At 32.9% G+C, this 20,981-nt stretch overlaps 3 protein-coding genes and 1 long non-coding RNA gene across 10 annotated transcripts; 1 reads left to right on the top strand and 3 right to left on the bottom strand.

Annotated features, from left to right (window-relative positions):
* Positions 1 to 1,739: 1,739 nt before the first annotated feature.
* Positions 1,740 to 3,360, bottom strand: LOC129301480 (uncharacterized). The gene is made up of 2 exons (XM_054940043.1): positions 3,069 to 3,360; positions 1,740 to 2,242 (listed from the first exon to the last, which is right to left on the bottom strand). The coding sequence occupies exons 1-2, from the start codon at positions 3,324 to 3,326 to the stop codon at positions 1,829 to 1,831; spliced, it is 672 nt and encodes a 223-aa protein (XP_054796018.1). The 5' UTR covers positions 3,327 to 3,360; the 3' UTR covers positions 1,740 to 1,828.
* A 15-nt stretch (positions 3,361 to 3,375) lies between these two features.
* Positions 3,376 to 9,989, bottom strand: LOC129301479 (disease resistance protein RUN1-like). Its single transcript, XM_054940042.1, has 3 exons — positions 9,135 to 9,989; positions 4,449 to 5,550; positions 3,376 to 3,906 (listed from the first exon to the last, which is right to left on the bottom strand). Exons 1-3 carry the CDS (start codon positions 9,623 to 9,625, stop codon positions 3,376 to 3,378), a joined length of 2,124 nt encoding a protein of 707 aa, XP_054796017.1. The 5' UTR covers positions 9,626 to 9,989.
* A 1,707-nt stretch (positions 9,990 to 11,696) lies between these two features.
* LOC129301482 (uncharacterized) lies at positions 11,697 to 15,777 on the bottom strand. Of its 7 annotated transcripts, none has more exons than XR_008591021.1 (8): positions 15,466 to 15,777; positions 15,166 to 15,229; positions 14,808 to 14,920; positions 14,491 to 14,609; positions 13,912 to 14,060; positions 13,362 to 13,486; positions 12,551 to 12,647; positions 11,697 to 12,008 (listed from the first exon to the last, which is right to left on the bottom strand). It is a non-coding gene; the product is annotated as an uncharacterized LOC129301482 (long non-coding RNA). The 7 variants fall into 7 exon arrangements; XR_008591019.1 differs by having other exon boundaries at positions 15,166 to 15,255; XR_008591020.1 differs by having other exon boundaries at positions 15,166 to 15,318.
* A 524-nt stretch (positions 15,778 to 16,301) lies between these two features.
* Positions 16,302 to 20,802, top strand: LOC129301481 (ubiquitin-like-conjugating enzyme ATG10; the record flags this gene model as incomplete). Its single annotated transcript, XM_054940044.1, has 6 exons — positions 16,302 to 16,599; positions 18,854 to 19,033; positions 19,142 to 19,192; positions 19,475 to 19,558; positions 19,685 to 19,787; positions 20,669 to 20,802. Coding segments are annotated over exons 2-6 (546 nt in total), but the record flags the coding sequence as incomplete, so codon positions are not given.
* Between the last annotated feature and the right edge of the window lie 179 nt (positions 20,803 to 20,981).

Here is a 20,981-nt window from a genome sequence, read left to right on the forward strand (position 1 = left end):
ATCGGAGAAGAAGAGATGGAAATGCGAGGGAAGAATGAAGGGGAGTTTTCGTCCTGGCTCCATAGTTTTTACATAGTTATTAGTCAAACCCGTTATATAGTCAATGTGAGATGCATTATTTTAATATATTCCTTTGGTCTTTGAAAATTTGCAGTGGGGTGGTTGACTCAGCGGTAAATAATCCAACTACAAAAGATAAGATTTAAAAGGTAACAACGAGTTCAAATAACTTGCAGCATAGAAATGTATTAATTTTTTCCACTTTTGCATTACATAGATATATATATATATAATCTTTTTAATTGCAAGTAAATTTTTCTATGTTTCTCCATGAGAGTTATAACTTATTATTGTTGACTGCTTTGTGTGAGCAATTGTATAGATTAGAGAACTGTGGTGCGGGCCAGTGCTTTATTAACCATGTAATGAAAATCCAATGGATTGAAGCTCAAGCCCCTCAGCTTGGCATTTGTCTACACAAGTAAAAATCCGTGTGATTGAAGCATGTTTTTTCCTTACTTCCCCCAAGTATCTCGTCCCCTGTTATGAGCAATAGCAAATGTTCATTTTTTTTATAATATTTGGTATCTATTTGACACAATCATCTTAAGGATGTGCCCTGGAAGATCTATATGCATTGTGGTTTAATGATAAGGCCTAGACGGCTAGACGAGCTATATGCATTGTGGTTGTCCTTTAGGAAAAGGCTCCAAAACAAGAATGTATAGAGACTCTTTATTATGTTTTAACGTCTAAAGCATCCAAGAGGTTTTCTTCACTTGCATGTTTTATGTCAACCACAAGAAAGTCAAGAAGGAGAATATATATTATCAAAGTAATCAAATGCAACTTGATTAGGATTAATTTGTGATTTATGTATAACTTTTTATTTCTGGTTAAGTTGCCTATCATATTTACATTTATTGTGATCTGTTATTAAATTTAGATTGTATTTTCCTATTTTGTATTCGTTAGGAATTCATGTTCTTGTTACACACACACACACACATGCATACATGCCTTCACCTCTTTCTTTCTTTCTGAACCTAAACTCCATTTATTCTATAAATATAAGCTAAATCTCAAAATCTGGAGGCACTCAAATGGATAATAATGGGGATAATGCTAAGACATATGATGAAGTAGATACCAAAAAAAAAAAAAAGGAAGAGGGGAAAGAATATTGTTCAACACGATTGGAACTTGTGCTTTAACTTATGTGCTATTGTGGCTTCCATGTCCATGTGTAGCATTATCATGGCCATTCAAGCTTCAACTAAGTTATGCAGAGCAAGGGGCTCGGCTAGTATGGCTAGTATTAATCAATAGAGTGTGGGATGCTAAGAAATTAGATGATGATAAAATGGCTTTATAGTCTATACATGCAAAGAGTGACCATAATTATTAATTCACCAATTTGTTTGTTACTAACAAACTTTATTTACATATTATGATTCTCACATCAATTGTTTATATATATACACACACACACACATATATGTATATACACCCTCTTCAGCCTTTAGTTGACGCATCATGTTACTGTTTTTGATCTGGTTAGCAAAGAAAGATCTCTTATTTTGTTACATTGGGGTTTTAAAGATATACGCTGGTGGCTCTCTTTCACCAATAGAACAAATTGTTATTCTCAGATGGCAAAGTGAAGAAATCTTAAAAAACAAATATGATCTTCAAAAGTCTGATTCACCCCTTTGACTCTTCAGACACAAACACCCATATTGTCCAACATACCATAACTTTCAACAACCACAATTACATGGGCAAGTGCCCAGGCTTTGATTCATATAGAAACAAACTATTGCAAATGTTATTTCAATAATCTACGAGGTTTGGAATCGTCAAAAATTAGGTATGCTGCAATCTTCTTCACAGGAAATTGAGGCCCAATACTAAAAACAAGTTCCACTAAATCATCAGGTTGAATATTTGAAATGATACTTTGACATTGTTCATCTTCATGGAAAGTTATCGAGTCTCCTTTATAATGTTGAACAGTAGCCTTCGTGTGGTTGATGATCAGAACACTTATGAGAAATTGATCAGGCATTGTGTTATCCATGCAAGAAGAATGCACAACATTGAGAAGCATCGCTTTTAAGCGACAACCTTTGACAAGAGGAACCTTAAAAATTACTGAGCATCCTTCACCCTTGTAGATGAACCAATTAGGATACTGATTGCCAGGTAGTTGAGAATCATCCCACCCACCATAACTCCATCCCTTTATATATAGCATCAACACAGGAATGAAGAGCTAGGTTAAATACTTGTACAGAGAATAATGTGGCCAGAAAAAGGAAGAAATTGTTGGCAGAAAGGAAAAACAAATCAAACGTCGCATACTCAATACATAAATTGGTACACATATTCATCATGCATGAACCATGCTAATCAAGATGCAGTAACTATAGTACTAAATGAAATATAAGTGTAAAAGGAAAGTTAAATTATGATGAGACATTTAACATGGTATTAGTTACTAAAATTGAAATCTTATGAGTAAAAAAAGCAGCAAAATGAAAAATAATTGAAGACTAATATATAAATTAACCTGCAGGTAGATGAATTAAAATCTCAACAAGGTAATGGCACTCAAATAAATAATATTACAAAAGCCACTAAAATAAATATTTTCACAATTGTATATTGCATGTAGTATTAATTGAAGAAGCTACTCATCTAAATAGGAGTCTAGTAAAGCATGATGACTTCGTGGGTAAATGTCAAATAAACATGTTAGGAAATTAATTCTAATGAGGATGATTTTCTTGTTATTCCCATAAACATGGATGTTTAATAATCATTAACTAATACTCAACTGAACATCCATATAGGAAAAATAGATTATAACAATAGAAAATTAATAAACTATTCTTACGACACATATGGTTTTCCCTTTTAGCTTGATTCTGAAACAAAGTCTATTTGTGTAAATGGCTAGTACGCAGTGACCAAACGAAAGAAATCATATTAATATTTTTTTTGTATTTCACAAAGCTGAGAATGCTTTCAAACTTGGGTTTTAAACAATCAAGAAAGAGACAAACCTGCAGAATTTTATCTTTCAATAAGTCTACTTTGGTGCACAATCCCATTTGAACAAAAAGAGAGTTGAAGGAATCTGCTGAACTTGCAATAAACACTTGGACATGACCCTCAAATGATGATGCAGAGGCTTCCATATATGAGATCTGTGGTGTACGTGAAGTTGATTCCAATTCCATAAAATTTGTCTGATACAAGGCATCCAAAAGTCTAGCCATTTTTTCACTGAATTGAAACTGTGGTCGACATTCTTCCCACATGCCTCGAAGCTTTGCAAGATTGCCTAGAAATGGAGATAGGCCATGGAAGCTACCAATCTGTACAGCTGAGAAAAATAGATGATATGCCCTGCAAAAATGCTTCACTATGGGATTGGAAAATATTTGTGGGTGACATCCAAGACTGTATGAGAGAAGGAAATACATCTTGTGCTCTTCCTTCATACCCACACAAAGATACATATCCATGTACAAGCGCCTGCAATCTTGCTAATGACCTGGGTGCTTGTGTTATGGCAGTATTATCTGCCATTAAAACAGTCAAGGATTCCATTTGCTCAAAATCTTCTTCTAAATGGTCAATCAATGAACAACCAGAAAGAATAAGAGTTTTTAAAGATTTCAACTTGTAGATGCTTCTAGGAAGAAGCCTAAGGCACTTGCAGCCTTTTAGATTTACCACAAGAAGATTTTCCAGATCTCCAATACTATTGTGAACTAACATCAAGCTCGGACAATCTTTTAGTATCAACTTTTCAAGGTTTGGCAGTTTTGTAAATTCAGGAGTCTGTGTCAAATAAGAGGAATGGCTGAGATTGATTGTCTTCAACCTTTCTAGCAACTGTAAAAACATTAAAGTTTCGAATAAAAATATTAAAAATTCCATACTGGAAAAATTATATCTTCAATGATCTTGATCATCTTAATAAATAGTAAATAACAAATACACACACACACATACACGTACCTGGGGCTCTTTCCAAACTCTTACGAGCCTACTGCATTTGAAGTCAATAGCAACTAAATTTTTTTGGTGAAAGTTGTTTTGGAATGTATTTTAAAGGAAATCCACGCCAACAAAGCCACCTCAACTTTTTGGAAAGATGCTTATAATCTCCTTTAAGATTTACATAATCTAGTTGGAGTAATCTAAGTTTGTTCATTGCCTTAAATGCCTCGGAATCAATCAAACACTCTTTATATGTTCTTGGAAACTTCAGAGATATACCCTCAATAGCTTTCGTTCCCTATAAATGCAAGCATAATTTGATCTATGAGTGTGTATGCTGAGAGAAAACCAATACATAACATATAAAGAAAGTAATGCATCCCTTGACATCAAAACTTGCAAAACAGAAAAGAGCACGCCGAGAAAATTCTTACCGTATGTTCTCTTAACACTTCAAGTACATCTTCATGAATCCATAATCTGCTATATTCCTCTGGATCCTTAGGTGGGCTATCACGGATGATTTCTCTTCCCATATCCCGTAATAAATCATGCATTTCAAGCTTATTATTCCTACTAACTTTTATGAGGCTCCGATCTATGAGAATTTGTAGTCCATTTTCTGCATGAAGTCCACAACCATCTAATATCTGCGTTACATAGTTTCTGTCCCTATTGATAAAGAAGCAACATATGTCAAGGAAAATTTCCTTCTCTGTATAATCATCTAAACCATCAAAGCTTATTTTTAACTTTGCTTGAATATCTTTATGAGGAATCCTTTCGAGTTTGGACAATGCAGCCTTCCACTGTTGAATTGTTTTCTCACACAAATAAGAACCAATGACTTCAAGAGCAAGTGGAAGTCCTCCACAATAAGCAACTACACTTCTAGAGAGTTCCATAAATTCTTCAAAGGGAGCTTTTTTCTTGAAGGCATGCCAACTGAAAAGCTCAAGAGATTCACTTTCATCCATTTCTCTGACTTCATATTTGTAGTCAGCTTTAAGGACATTAAGCAGATGCATATCTCTAGTTGTGATGATTATTACACTCCTTGGACAAAACCATTCACGACTCTCACATAATGCGTTCAGTTGACAAATACTATCCACATCATCCAATACAACAAGTGCTTTTATGTGGGGAAATCTGTCTTGAATTATTTTTTTTCCCCTATCAATGTCACATATCTTGAAAACTTCTTTCCCAGTTATATCATAAATAAGTTGTTTTTGCAAAATAACGTGGCCATTATCTTGCTTTGAAATTTCTCTAATATTTTTCAGGAAACTTCTTTTAAAGTGGCGACCAATTTCATTGTAGATTGCTTTGGCAACGGTTGTTTTGCCAGCACCTCCCATTCCCCAGAGGCCTATGATAAGAACTTTTCGTGACCTCTTTTTTGACCATTCAATAGTCAAGTCATGAAGCCGTGATTCTATTCCTACTGGATGGTCAGCAATAATCAAATCTCCAGTGTTTAATTCTACAAGAACATCATCGACAATCCCTTTAATTACATAAGCTTCATCCCTGTCAATATTGAGTACCCGTAAAGAAAATGAGCATCTAAATGAATATTTCCACTGTCTCAATTTATAAAATACTTTTAGATAAAATTACACCTACTAATAAAGCTTATTAAATGCACTTTACAGTTTTACTTTTTTTAAAAAAATAAACTTTAAAAAATAACTTTCATTTAACACTCCATTTGTGACAGAATATTAAAAAAAAAGAGAATATATGTGAATGGTAATATTGAAAAAGTATAATTAATGAAAGCTTATTTTTATACAAGTTTTCTATATTTTCGGATGTCAAATCTCTCCCAAAAGTGTCTTATAATTTGAGAGAAAGAGTATCATAAAATGTGACGAATAGCACTATTTATTTAAAATAATAATAAATTTCAGTGGATCATCCCTTACCAAACAATAAAAATTTCAGTGGACCATTAAGAATATGAAATGGACTAATTTGGCTATCGATTCATAGGAAAACTTTGAAGTATTGAGTGTGGGATGAAAATAATAACTTCAATATTTAAGGGCACATCAGTTATTTATTTAACTACAAACTACAACACAAACGACACCAAATTTATAACCATGGAAGTTAAGCGTGTTTGCATCGGGGGTTGTGAGAGTTTGTGGTGATCAGCTCACTGATTGGATGGTGGTAAAATCTTGGATAGATATAAGAGACTAGGCATTGCTGGAATTGAATAGAAGGGTTCAAAGTGGCAACGGCACATCTTTGGTGTGATTTTCTGGGGTAAAACTAGAATTGTCGGTTATTGTCGGCCTAGAAGATTTGAAATGTTTGGCTTACTTGCATAAAATACAAAATCATTCCCCTGTTGTTGATCGACCTGCTAATACCATGAAGAGACAGAGGATGCAAACTCGAGGATTCTATTTAGAGGTGTACAGTGGATACAAATAGCTACTGGGATGCGACAATCGGTATAATATTCTAGATACTAGCCGAGAAATAAGGAGGTTAGTCACTTAGGATAAAGGTGTAACATGAAATACAATTGTAATATTGTAAACTATAAATATAGGATCAAGTATCGAATCCAAACTATTATATCATTTGTTTGTCACTTGGGAGTCTCATATATCTCACAATGATTTGCCTAGATATTTTTCATGTTGTTGATATTGTCAGTCAATTTTTGTTAGCTCCTCTAACCACCCTTTATGCAGCCATCTGTTAAAGGTCTCATCATGGCCTTCATTTCTCTACAAGTTTATCTCTTGTTCTATGGGACTACTCTTACGTCGATTAGGGAGGTGACCATACTAATTGTGGTCTACTAGTTTTGCATATTCTTCGGTGACTCTCTCATCTCATGTTGAAATAAGAAACTCAATATCTTTTTCATTCTCTCTTATCTTCAATTTGCTTTGGCCTTGTTGGTTATTATGTCCATGATAGTAAGAGTTTCACACAAATTGCTTACACTGATGTGTTTTATGAGTGAACTAAATATATTGAGATTGATTATCATTTGACTCAATAGTATCGTTATCGGCACTCTCCAACTATTTCCCATTCTCATAGCTGAGCAGCTGGGCTTAATCATAAAGTCACTTAACCTAGGCCAATTTGAGATCTTAGTGAAAAAACTCAAGATGGTTTTCATTCTCTCTTATTTTGAATTTGAGGGCTGTTAATTGTAAATAAGATTTGGACATACAATTTGCTCCGACCTTATTTTGTATTTGTTAGGATATATTGTTTTTCTTGTATACAAACCTGTATTGGATAAATAAAAGTAGGAACGTACAAGGCCCCAGCCAAGCATAGTTCAGGTCAATTTGGTACATTGTTCAAGTAGGGCTTAGCCCAACCCAAATTTAAAAAAAATAATAAAAATCTTTTTTATCAACAAAATATAATTATTTTTGTTTAACATATTTTTTCTACAAAATTGATGTTACAATGAAAAGTAATAATTTTTAAAAATTATATATATTTGAAAATTAGGAAAAATTAATCTCTCAATCCTTCAACTTTTAATTTACTTGTAACTCATTCCATCAATTATGACTCGCTGTGACTCAATCCTTCAACTTTTAACTCATTGATAACTCATTCCTTATTTTTTAATTTTTTTAAAAATTATCTTTATCAAATAAGAGGTATAAAAGAAATGTTTATATTTTATTTTAAAATACCCCCTCTTACCCTTTGATGTAAAATCTAAGTTAATATGAAAAAAGAAAACTAACAAAAGTTAAGAAAATGAGTCATAGACGAGTCAAAGGTTAAAGGATTGAGTCACAAGCGAGACAAAAGTTGAGAGACTGAATTGCAGCAAGTCATAATTGAGGAATTGAGTTATGAATGGGTTAAAAATTGAAGAACTAAAAGACTAGTTTTCCCTAAAATTTATTCATATTTTTACATATAACTATGTTCAAAAATTATTTAAAAATATTTAAAATGACTAAAAAATTATAATAATAAAATATCAATGATAATCATAAAAACAAGGTATATTCCAAAACATGCTAAGAAATATGATATTATAAAATAATTAATTTTAACAAAAAAGGAAAAATGATAATAAAATTTTTCAGAATTATATAAATGACAATCTAAGCTATCGAAATGCCATATTTTTTTTAGGAACTTCTTTGTCAGTAAATTTTAAAGTAAAAAAATTATTTTACCTTAATTAAAAATAACATACCCCAATCATAACTTTTGTTCAAGGAATAACAATTTTTATTTTGTGAATAACAGGAATTGAACAATAAATTACAATTTTTCAAATGTAATTTCTGTCTCAAAATAACAGGCCATAATTACAAATTTTGTTCAAGGAATAACAATTTTTATTCTATAGATCACAGGAGTTAAATAAAAATCACAACTTATTAAATATAGTTTTTGTTATTAAAAAATAAGTTCTCAGAATAAGAACCCCCAATTACAACTTCTGTTTAAAAATAATAATTTTTATTCAAAAATCACAAAAATTAAATAAGAAATCACAACTAAAATTATTTTTTTAATTTAAAATTTATTGACACAGAAGTCCTTAAAAATTTTAATAAAATTATGATATTTTAAAAAATTATATTTTCATTTATATAATTTAAGATAACCTGATTATAATTTAAAAAAAAAAAAAAGATATGATCAGGCGAGCAGTCCCCAAGCGCACCCAAAATGGTTGAGCAGGGCATATCAGGCCTCTCGCACAGCGTTAAATAAAAGTATTCCCAGTCTTTTTCTCTCTTTTTGTGCGCCTTTCGAGAATATTATTTTCCTTTTTTTTATTGTTTTTATTATTCATATGTATGTTCAGGTAATCTTATTTGAGTAATTTTATTTGAGTCATAATCGCGTACATTACGAGAGATTGACCATTTCCACTAAATCCAGTCTAGTAGAAAATTAATTCTTTAAGCGTAGTTATTTCTTTTAATATTGCTTCATTATGTTTGTTGAAAATAAAGCAGGATGAGAAAGGGCAATCAACCAACACAACAGCAATACTTCTCTAGTGACGAAGTGTTAAAGTAAAGTAAATTTTATTTTTTATGTTACCAATTCTATTTCAAAGAAAAATGAGAGGAGGCTTGGTAATATATTACCGAAAAGCTGAATCGAAGCCGGAAGTATTCGCAACCGCTTCGAGTGCCTTCCGCCACTGCGACACCCGATCGCTTCCCCTTCCCAACTTATGCTCGTGTTTTTCTATCGCCTCACCATATGAGCCTCTCTGATGACGAACGTCTGACGGATCGACGCCATGGAATACGGGCATAACCCGCTGACCTTGGGTTTTTTGACATTCCATTATTTTCACCAACTCATTCAGACACCATCTAGAAGATGCGTAATTCGGAGATAAAATCACGAGCGCAATTTGTGATCCTTCGATTGCTTGCAGTAATGAGCGAGAGATCTCTTCTCCTCTTTCAAGCTCCTTATCGTCCATGAAAGCATGGATCCCGGCCTGTCTTAGAGCGGCATAAAGATGCGAAGCGAAACTGTTACGAATGTCTTCGCCTCTGAAACTCAAGACGACATCGTAAATCCGTTTTGGCCGTTTGGAGGAAGAAGTAGAAGACGAAGAAGCCATGGAAAGGATGAGGTAAGAGGAAATGAAACACTTCAAACGAGCTTTCTTCTGCAAGAGGAAGAGGATCGGGACGCTAACGTGGATAGCTATCCGCTGTTAGGTCTAGCATTCAAAGGATGGACTCAAGTCAATGAGGAGTTGAAATTCCTGCCAACCATCTCTTCTCTGATTTCTCATATCCCCCCTCCATTAATTCCACACAATTTGCACATCATTTATATTGTGACTAGTTTGGATGGAGTTGGTTTTCATTTTCTTTTCTCTCAATTTTCTCTTCACTTTTTATCTAAATTATTGAATTTAAAAAGTTAAAATTTAATGCTTTATAAAATTATTATTAAAATGTAAAATTTATAAAAAAAATAAATGTAATAATAATTTTATAAAATATTAAATTTCAATCATTTAAAAATAAATCCAATCGTTCAGATGAGAAGTGGAGAGGAAATGGAGAGAGAAGGAAATGAAAAAAAGTCAACTCCAGTTTGGATTCATGCAACATGGATTAAGCACTGATTTTTATTTAAGAAAATTATATAAAGTAATATAAATAATAATATTTATGACAATAAAAAGACATTTATGAAAATCACTCTTGTACGCGTTTAAGCGTGGACAAAAAAATACTTCTTCTATTTATTTATATATATATATATATATATATAAATTATATCATAGAGTTTAAAAAAATTAGTTAATTATAATAATTATGTTTAAAATAAAAAATTGAACTAAAATACTTTATGTTAATTAACATAAGCATGCATTAATTATTTTTTGTTGATGTAAATTATAAGGGATGATTTAAAAAATATATAATAAATGCTTATTAAAATGGGTGATTGTATTTAGAAAAAAAATACAACTAAAAAATGATAGTTTCTGTAATAATTATAAAAGGAGGGAGTATGTGACTTAAATATTGGCTAGATCATCCATAATGAAGTTGTCTTATTAAACATGTCGAAGATTTTTTTTCGTTTTTAATTTAAAGAAGAAAAAAATGAAATTCTAAATTAAAAAGAAAAAAATGAAATTCTAAATTAAGAGAATGAAAACTAATTGTAAAAAGTAAAAATTTAGTTTTGTATATAAAAAGTTTAAACAAAAATTACATTGGATTGAAATTTTAACAATCAAGAGAATTGCAGAGTAATAAGAAGAATGAAATTAGAAATGAAAGAGTTCATAATTATTAATTGCTCTGTTAGGCTAAATGCATTTCAGTAAACATGTTGGGAAATGTATATTCCATTGAATGATTTAACTTTTTATTTAATTTGGGTAAAATTAAAATTTTATTTTATTTTCAGACAAAATTATTAATTTATCTATCTCCACTTAATTTTGATGAGATAATTAGATATACCTATAATAGAGTTGGAAAGGAGTAATTTGTTATTTTTAAGTAACAAATTTTCAGCATAGAAAAAAGAGTCAATAAACATGTGATATCCAAGAATAAATTATATGTCAATTATTCTTATATATCAAACCAATACGACAATACCATATGATGGATGCATAAGAAATTAAACTCGTTTCAACTGATTTTTATAGTAGGATAGGTTTGTAAAGCATAATTATCTTTTCTCTTCTTGTCTCGGAAAATCTTAATAAAAATCTATTAGAAAATCCATCAGTCATTTATATTCTAGTCAAACATCTTTCTTCACATATGATTGAGTTCCATGTGCAATTTCTTCCAACTTGACCGTGAACTTGAAGACAAACATACCTTTATTTCGATGACCATTGTAACCAACAAAATGTAGATTTAAAAGATTAAAAAAAAAAAAAAAACCACGAGGCATCTTCCCCATCAGGTAAATTTCTTTTTCTCCCATATCAAATTATTTTTTGTTATAGTAATTTGAGTGAATGCGATGAAGTCTAATTTACCAATTCATTGAATCCCCCGTGCCTTTTGCACGTATTATACATCATACAAATGACCAATGAATATGAAATGTGGAAAAAATAAAAGATTAAAATAAGTTGAAGGAATTTCTTATGTCAAAAGGAAAAAACTAAATTGATCTTGAAACACATTAAATTTAATGAATTACGATTCAAAAGAAGAAGAAATTTTCAATTACTGAAACACAGGGGGAAAAAAAGGTCAATATGAGAGAGATTAAATGACCAAAACTATACAAAAGCCCAAAAAGATTAAGAAAGGTCCTATAAAATTATATTGTAGAATAATTTTACTTGCTTGTATATATAAGAAGACATTTCTTATGATAATCTCTTCCTATAAGTTGCATACTCTCAGTCCTTTGATCCACCCATTAATCTCTTCCTAAAGGCAAAGGACTAGACATGGCAAGGATCTTGTAAAGCAAGATTGTTAGTAATCTCATCCCTTGTAAGGTGTCTCCTGTACAAGAACCAATCAAAAAATTCATTAATTAATGATTGCACAAGGACAATAATTATGGCACTTCCTAATAAAATTATTCACATTAGTTGTGTGATATACATCTCACTCATTTGCAAGAGCACATTGAGAGTGCTAATGCTACTACATAAGTGATGATAACACACTAAATTATGAATTTTTACGTGACTAATGCTTTGTTTGAAAGGAGGGGAGGGAAAATTTTAATTGTTTGCCCCTCCGCTTGTTTGGCAAAATTACAATGGAGGGGAGGGGAGGGGAGGGAAAATTTTAATGAATTTTCTCTCCCATCTCCCCTCCAAATTGAGGGGATTCCCCCTCCCTTTCCTTTCCTCTAATAAAATCCCTCCTCTCCCCTTCCCTCCAATAGAACATAGCGTAAATTTTTGAGAAACCAAACATCAAAGAACAAAAATCAACTTCCATGTTAGAAATATAAAAAACCATATGAATGACCTCAAATAAAAAGTAATTACGTATCAGTGGAAGAATGCCAGTGGACTTTCAGTTGAGGGATTCACCTTTTCAATTGCCAGTGGAAGAATGCCCTGATGGACCTTCAAAATAGAGTAGGAGGAATGAATTGGAGAAACCAAATGCCTTTTTGTTCATCGATGCCTAGAAAAATGTGAATGAAGTTGTGGAAGGATCTAAATAAGAAACCATTGAATTCCACCACTAATAAAAAGCAAATAATGATGTTTAAAAACACATATAGCAAAATAAAAGGAGAGGTCTTCAAGTGTGCCTTCGTTTACAAAAGAAACCTATGGAAAGAGAGCAACCTTTAAGACTAAGATTGCTGTGAAGCTAATATGACTTTCCCATATAAAGATTTATCCAAGTCACATCTGAAGAAAGGTCAATCTGGTTTGGAGTATGCATGGTGGCCCGTACCATGGACCCAAGAACTTGGGGGAAAAAAACATACTATCCTTCTCAGAATTTCTATAATATCAAGTTTTGTGCTAAGTTTCTACTACCCCCAAGAAAAGATGCAAGTTCACAAAATAGACAAGAGAAAAAGATTATGGTAATGGCAAAAACAATACAAAATGAGATGTTACAATTACAACTTTTCTTTTTTCTTTTTTTCCCCCTTTTCCTTTTGTCTTTTAATTAGATACTATGTTAAAAACTTTTTGTTAGTATATGAATTTGATCCTTTTAAAAAAAAAAAAGAATGTCAAGATGTTGCAAAAATGACACTTTCTTCAAAACACTTCTGTCAATAAAATTTCATTTGGCGAATAGATGAGGTAGATCCCGTGCAGGACTAAGAAATGGAAGAAATAATTCACAACACAAAAAGAGCAAACTTCTAAGTCATACCTAAATTGCATTAGGACCTGCCCCTTAGAGCCACCACTTACCCTTCTTCCAACATGCACTTGACCAAAACCTCCATTACTCAATTTCCTTTCAATCTTATACATCAGAGAATTACCAACTTGAACCTGAATCAATAAGAAAGCAATGATCTTAGATTAGAAACAAAGAGATAAAAGTTTAGTAGATGTTAAGAACAATAATCCCAATGCTGCTTGAAATATAAATTCAACATGCACTAACATGCTACAATATTATTCATGATCTAAAACCAAACACACCGTCACAACCTCAAACCATCCAAAACAATCCAATTAATATTATTTGATTCAGTTCAAGAGATTCTTAAAAGTTAAGACTGTGAATCTGAACACAAAAAAAAAAAAAAAAGCATAAACTTCAACTCTACCTTTAACTGTTCTGAATAGTAAAGCACTAATGCAATAAAGCATAGAGATTGAGTTCATTTAAATAGGACTAAGAAAAGCCTCAAATATATTTTCAAAGATAAAAGAAATTTATCATGCCCATTGAACCGAGAAATGGGGCATACCATTATGCTGATAAAATGTCAAGGGCCCTATTTGAAAGAAAATTTCTTGACCTGTTCCGCAATGCTTGTTGGATGAGTAGCACAGCCTCACTCAGCTCATATTTTAAATGGGACTAAATCTTCAGGAATATGAAGTAGCTTCTCCACTTCTTCAGTCAATATGACAAATAGTGAAACAGCAATTTAGTATAATTCATAACTGTTAGATTGTAGTATTGGCTGTAATAGGTTCAAGGGCTATAAAATATTGAGTGGACATTAACTCCCCCAACCTCTCAATTGGTTAACATGTTATGAGCAAATTTAGATATACTTCCTCCTCCTCTTTCTCCCTTCCACTTACTCGGCTCTACCCTAATCTTTTTATTTCCCCTTTTATGATAGAAGGAAAATCATTTCCAATATTTTAGACGAATGAACACTCTTTTATCATTGTCACTCAAGAAAATCATTTTCATTGGTCTAAATGATACGACCAATGAACTACTTTATGCATGCATTACCTCCAATGCTCCTTTAATCTCTCAATACAAACATTTCTATTTCCTGTCAGTCTGATGCTCCCTCAATTTCTCATACCTGTTGGTGTTGTTAAAAGTTTCAAAAGTAAACCTTCCATTTGCAACATCTGCTATCAAGGGAAATAAAGATGCCAGCCACGCAAATGCATCTTCTCCAACATTGGGCTCAGTACTCACCTGCCAAAAAATCATGCATGAAATGCATTACTCAAAATGTATTAAAAAAAAATCCTACATTTACCAGATGGAAAAAGTGGCATAATTAAATTTAAATTCAAAGAAAACACAGCAGTATGCATTGAATATTAAACAATGTACAAAATGTCATTGATTTATAAGCCTAAATAATGAGGAGCAAAGGAGCAAAGTTATTACAAGGAGAGGCATGAATGTCTGTATAAAGCAAAGGTTTTTTATCTCGTTTTTCGTCATCACATTAAGAGGTATCTTCTCTCTTCTTTTTTCTTTTGCAACAGACTCCCGCAAACCTGAAAAAGTAAATTAAATAAATAAAATGTCTGCTTACCATAAAGCATCTGTATTTGATCATTTCTAATCAAGTTTGAACTCTGGAAAATATGAGTTCCTCTTGTTTCTAGCAATTAATATAATTGAAGATAAACTCTCCCGATCCCCACAAGATGCCCAAATCCCAGAGGCATATATATATATATATATATATATCCCAGATGCGGATATAATGGAGAAGAAGGTCGCTGATCGGAACCCTTACCTTCAACCCTTACTTGTCTTGCTAATCTCCAAATGGGAAGCCTATAATTCAAGCCAGAGTATAGCTGCCTTATACATACAGCAATCAGCTCTGCCCCAAAAGAAGATGCAATTTGCAAGACAAGTAGAAACGCCCGCAATTTATCGAAATTATCTTGTGGTAACATAAAATCATCATGGATAGCGATTAAACATGACCAAGAATTGAAATTACAACAGCATTTCACATTTACGGGAAAAATACGGGCCAAAATAGGGGTAACACTGATCAAAAAACGTAAGGCAGGGAAAGAGGGAAGACCTTCGGCGGGGGGTCAGAGTTGGGATCTCTGCCGCCGTTCGGGGTGGTTGCGGAGGAGCCTCGCACCCTCTTCTTCTCTACTCCTCCTGATTTCTACACACGCAAATTAATTTCTACACACCCTCTTCTTCTCTTATTCTCAACTTGAATATCGCACTAAAAGTAATGCCCTTCCGTCGGAATGACTGAACGAAGGAGAAAGCGGTGGCGAGATCTTGCAAATAGAACAAATGTGAAATACGAGAATGGGAAAATAAATTTACAAGTGATTGTTCGCGTGTATGAACACGCTTGAACACGCATAAACAATGCATCCATGAATAACTAAAACTGATAAAATTATATGAGATATCAATTATTTAAAAAATATTAAAAAAAATAAAATATTATTTTATAAAATTATGTCTTTATCACCAATATTATATTTAGGCAAAACATAATCAGATTAATTTAATTTATATAATATTCGGTCTATTGTTGATATATCATTTTAAATGACATATCAATCATAAATTGTTTTCACTACATTATTGAAATGCTGACATAACTATTTTTATTGATATATTATTTATTAATGAGTCACAATTTTAATTTATTATATAAGTAGCGTTTTAAATTTTTAATTTTAAATTTTAAGTAAATTATTTTCATTATTTATATTTAAAATATTAATTATTATATAAATTAAATTAATTTCATTGTGTTTTGCCTAAATATAATATTGGTGATAAAGACATAATTTTATAAAATAATATTTTTATTTTTTTAATATTTTTAAATAATTGATATCTCATATAATTTTATCAGTTTTAGTTATTCATGTATGCATTGTTTATGCGTGTTCAAGCGTGTTCATACACGCGAACAATCACTTGTAAATTTATTTTCCCATTCTCGTATTTCACATTTGTTCTATTTGCAAGATCTCGCCACCGCTTTCTCCTTCGTTCAGTCATTCCGACGGAAGGGCATTACTTTTAGTGCGATATTCAAGTTGAGAATAAGAGAAGAAGAGGGTGTGTAGAAATTAATTTGCGTGTGTAGAAATCAGGAGTAGAGAAGAAGAGGGTGCGAGGCTCCTCCGCAACCACCCCGAACGGCGGCAGAGATCCCAACTCTGACCCCCCGCCGAAGGTCTTCCCTCTTTCCCTGCCTTACGTTTTTTGATCAGTGTTACCCCTATTTTGGCCCGTATTTTTCCCGTAAATGTGAAATGCTGTTGTAATTTCAATTCTTGGTCATGTTTAATCGCTATCCATGATGATTTTTATGTTACCACAAGATAATTTCGATAAATTGCGGGCGTTTCTACTTGTCTTGCAAATTGCATCTTCTTTTGGGGCAGAGCTGATTGCTGTATGTATAAGGCAGCTATACTCTGGCTTGAATTATAGGCTTCCCATTTGGAGATTAGCAAGACAAGTAAGGGTTTGAAGGTAAGGGTTCCGATCAGCGACCTTCTTCTCCATTATATCCGCATCTGGGATATATATATATATATATATATATATCCTCTGGGATTTGGGCATCTTGTGGGGATCGGGAGAGTTTATCTTCAATTATATTAATTGCTAGAAACAAGAGGAACTCATATTTTCCAGAGTTCAAACTTGATTAGAAATGATCAAATACAGATGCTTTATGGTAAGCATCTCAGTTTAGGTTTGCTCTCAAGGAATTCATACTTATGCTTTATGATATGCGGGCTCTGCAATCGAGCCTGATCTCAAAGCTATCTGAGTTAAGGAGAAATAAAGCCATTGAAGCATCTCAGTTTAGGTTTGTTCTCAAGGAATTCATAATTTGTTGCGAACAAAAATTCTGAAGCTTCTTTCTTTCTTTCTTTGTTTTTTTTTTTTGTCGTGTGAAAATTAAATTTTAATTTAAAGGGGCAAGGCCTTGTAGCTCCAGGCATTGGCTGACCTTGGGGAAGGACAATTGCATGACGGCTACTTTGAGGCATGGGTACACTCGATCTAGGATCAATCCTCACAGTAATTAGCTTCCTGCATGTTGTGGTGTTTGTTAAGTGGAACACTTCCCTGGGCTATAGACTAGCATCTCTTTCTTCTGGATGTTCTTGGGCATGTACATTCTTATGAGCAAGAGTGATCATGTGGCTAAAGTTTGATGTTGGCACGCTTGTCTGTTCTTCCGCATCATTGGGTTTGTGTGTTCTGGTACCCTTGAGAAGAGCCTATGAGGAACAAAGCATGCGTAGTTCAGTCTTGGCTCTGACACCACTTGGTGCAGGATTAGGAGAGAAAGTAGGATACAGGTGTAAGTAGATGGGAGAAAATGCGATAATTCATTCAATGATTAAGACTGAAGTCCTCGCTTCTATTGTATGGAGGTCGAAATATAACCAAGGCTGAAAGATATTCTTAAAATTATGGATAGGATAATAGAACTATACTGGAAATAAAACTAGATAGGATTATAAGGCCAATAGTTAATCTTTAAGGAATTCCTAAAAATTATTGTTCTTAAGCCTATAACCTGTACTAAGGTTTCCATTCATTGGTGGAATTATCATAACTAACCCACTTAATAAGTTATCGGGTCATCCTCAGTTGCTAGGCTTTTGTGTGAGAAATGGAGGATGTTATGATGTACTTTACCTGTCTGCATGTTCAACCTTGTACTTTTGAAGAAGCCATTATGTTTCTGTTACATAAGTGTAATTGTGACAAGTTAGTTTATAATTAGTTAAGTAGCTGTTGGGAGGGAAAGCTTAGTTAGTGGCTGTTAGTAGCCGTTAGAGGAGTAGGTAGAATTAAGAGTCTATCGATAAGATTACCTATGTAACAAGATTATGATTAGGACTCTAATGAGAATATACGGCGAATGATTCAGCAATCTCTCTCCCCTTGTCTGTTCCCTATCTTCTATCTCTCTTCTTTTTCTTCCTCCTCCTCCTCCTCTTTTTCCCTCTCTTTCTCTTTCTGTCAGAATTATATATATCCAACAGTTTCATTTTTTTTTCTTTTTCTTTTTGTGCTTATACGAATTATTAATGGCAGTGGATTCTCCATCAACAACAACAACAAGCCTTTATCCCACTAGGTGGGGTCGGCTACATGGATTGCAAGACGCCATTGTGCTCTATCATTTATTAAGCTTTTAGAAATATTATTAATTAAGAGATCACGTTCAACAACTTCCAAGAGTGTTCTCTTAGACCTTCCTCTACCTCTCTTAATCGGACTCAAAGTTATATGTTCCACTCTTCTCACTGGTGCCTCCCTTGGTCTTCTTTGTACATGCCCAAACCATCTCAACCGATTTTCTACCATTTTTTCCTCAATATTATTAATTTTATCTTAATTAGCAGTGGATTCTCCATCATGTCATTCAATATTTGAAATGCTTCTCATTTTGAATGTAGGTTGTAATGGGCAAAAGAGAGGCTGCGGGAGACATATTTCCTTGGGATGGGACTCTCACTTCAAGTGATTTCTTTCTTGCTGCTCATATGTTTTCTGACAATTGGAGAAAATTCAATACTTCAGTCCCTCCATGGTTGTGGGTTAAATGTCCAAAACGTTATTTGGTTTCTTCTAATGAGGTGGGCCTCTGCAATAGTTTTTTTTTTTTTCTTTAGTTCTGCAACTTTATTACTCGATGCTTCAAAACTACTCTGTTTTTTTTTGTCTATGTATGTCTCTCAATCTCAGGGGAAGGATATTTGTCACTGGAAAACATGTGCCTTTTAAAATCAAGTCAGGTCTGTTGTTTTTTCTTTTAGATAAGTTTTATTGTTGTCGTCGTCGTTGTTGTTATTGATGAGAAGAGACGGCAATTATTGGCGGGTATAATCCTCATAATGAATTAATAAAAACAACAAAGCCAATAAGCTAATATAAGCTTGAAAAAGCTTTCCAATCCTTTTGTAAATCCATAAGGTATACTCCCCTTAAAAAACTTTTGCTGAACTGTTTGACCACAGTTTTTACACTCCTTAAACTAGAGGCGATGTTAGTTATTGGATTGTAAGTGTCATGTGCAGGAAAAACAGGATACTGTTAGTCTGACATGGAAAGAAGAAAGCAATGTCTTGGAGAATGAAGAACCATTTGATAGTGCCACATTAGTATGTATGGCCTAATTGGTTTTCATTGTGTAGCTTACTAATTTTCATGCTACATCAATTTGGTGACTATTATTTTGTTGGCAGTTTTTGTACTCTTCATTGTTATTGTTCTATTCCTTTTTGCAGGGTGCAGAGAGTGATTATCTTGAAATAAACCACTATGATTTTCATATAGTCTACAGTGCTTCATACAGGGTTCCAGTGCTGTATTTCCGTGCTTATCATAGTGGTATATTCACCATCCTATCGTCTTACAAAGTATGTTGCTTGTGATAAATATCCTATTGGATATATGACTGCATTTTTTATTGGAACTTCAAAATTGGAACCACTTGAAACAAAATACCACCTTATGGCTATTTAGCTGTAAACCTGAGTGAATGATTTTCTTTTGCAATTGGTTTGTCATTAGATATGAATGCTTAAAGAGGCGGGTTAAATAAAAGATCGTATTGCTGTCCTTAGGTGTTGTGGGGGTGGGGTGGACATTTAGGACACTGGCACTATTTTCAATCTAATTGAAGCCGCAGTTGGATTTTGGTACCTAAGCCTTTGAATACTTGGGTTAAAACTTTTAATTTTGTGGACATGAATAAGTTCAGTTAGGTCTCTGCCAACGTTTCTATTGCCTGATAGTATAAAAACATAACTGTATTTCTAAGATCAGAGTTGCGTTATCACCTAAATTTATGTCTACATTTTTTGTTTCTATATAATTCAAATTTTTTAATCAAGAAAATAATGTTAACAGCGAGGGAGATGCAATGCTGTTTGATTATGTAGATGAACAACCTTTCTATCCATTGAAAAGGGCATTCCTGGTCCCTCGTGAAGTTGTAACAGTAATATATAAAAACTTATGAAGTCTAGTATATCATTAGAAACACACAGATTAATTATATTTTGTTCAAGAAGAGTGCTGAACTTGGAACCTATTATCTGAATCTTTACCACCGAACCTTCTGAACTAGCTTCAGGTAGAATTTCCTCGACTTTGCGTAAAGGGACAATTTTATAAATTTATAGATAAAAATGTAATTTAAAATTTTCTTTTAACTGGGAAAATGATGTTCACAATGTGTGATACTTTTTGATATTCGGATTACATAGATGGACAACCTTTGCTGTTGAGTGAAATTGAAAAGGGCCTTCCTGGCCACTCTGTGAAGTTGCTATCTGAATCAAAATGGACGTTCATAACTCAAGAGGTAAGTAACCATATGCCTCTTATCTCTCTTTTTGCAGTAAAAGAATTGTTTTCATTATCTTTTTGTAAGTTCCTTTTTGGTTAAGCATCTATGCTTTGGTTCTTGCTTTTTTATTTATTTTTATTGAGACTGCCAAGTTATATATGAATTTCGAGTCCTTGCATTCTTTTGCCTTTGATTTATAATGAAAGGAATTTTATGAGTAGAAGTGAAAG

This window comes from Prosopis cineraria, unplaced genomic scaffold (assembly GCF_029017545.1).
Source record: "Prosopis cineraria cultivar Desert tree isolate PC_DT_omini unplaced genomic scaffold, ASM2901754v1 PC2145, whole genome shotgun sequence".
NCBI classification, from domain to species: Eukaryota; Viridiplantae; Streptophyta; class Magnoliopsida; order Fabales; family Fabaceae; genus Prosopis; species Prosopis cineraria.

What these genes read in the sequence shown, in the direction of transcription:
- LOC129301480 (XM_054940043.1), bottom strand. Translation starts at nt 3,326, where the DNA reads ATGTGGGAAGAATGTCGACCACAGTTTCAATTCAGTGAAAAAATGGCT. An exon ending in TGAAAGATAAAATTCTGCAG is followed by an intron (nt 2,243 to 3,068) that starts GTTTGTCTCTTT and finishes CTATATATAAAG; the next exon opens with GGATGGAGTTATGGTGGGTG.
- LOC129301479 (XM_054940042.1), bottom strand. Translation starts at nt 9,625, where the DNA reads ATGGCTTCTTCGTCTTCTACTTCTTCCTCCAAACGGCCAAAACGGATT. An exon ending in GGCTTCGATTCAGCTTTTCG is followed by an intron (nt 5,551 to 9,134) that starts GTAATATATTAC and finishes CAATATTGACAG; the next exon opens with GGATGAAGCTTATGTAATTA. An exon ending in AAGTGTTAAGAGAACATACG is followed by an intron (nt 3,907 to 4,448) that starts GTAAGAATTTTC and finishes ATGTTTTTACAG; the next exon opens with TTGCTAGAAAGGTTGAAGAC.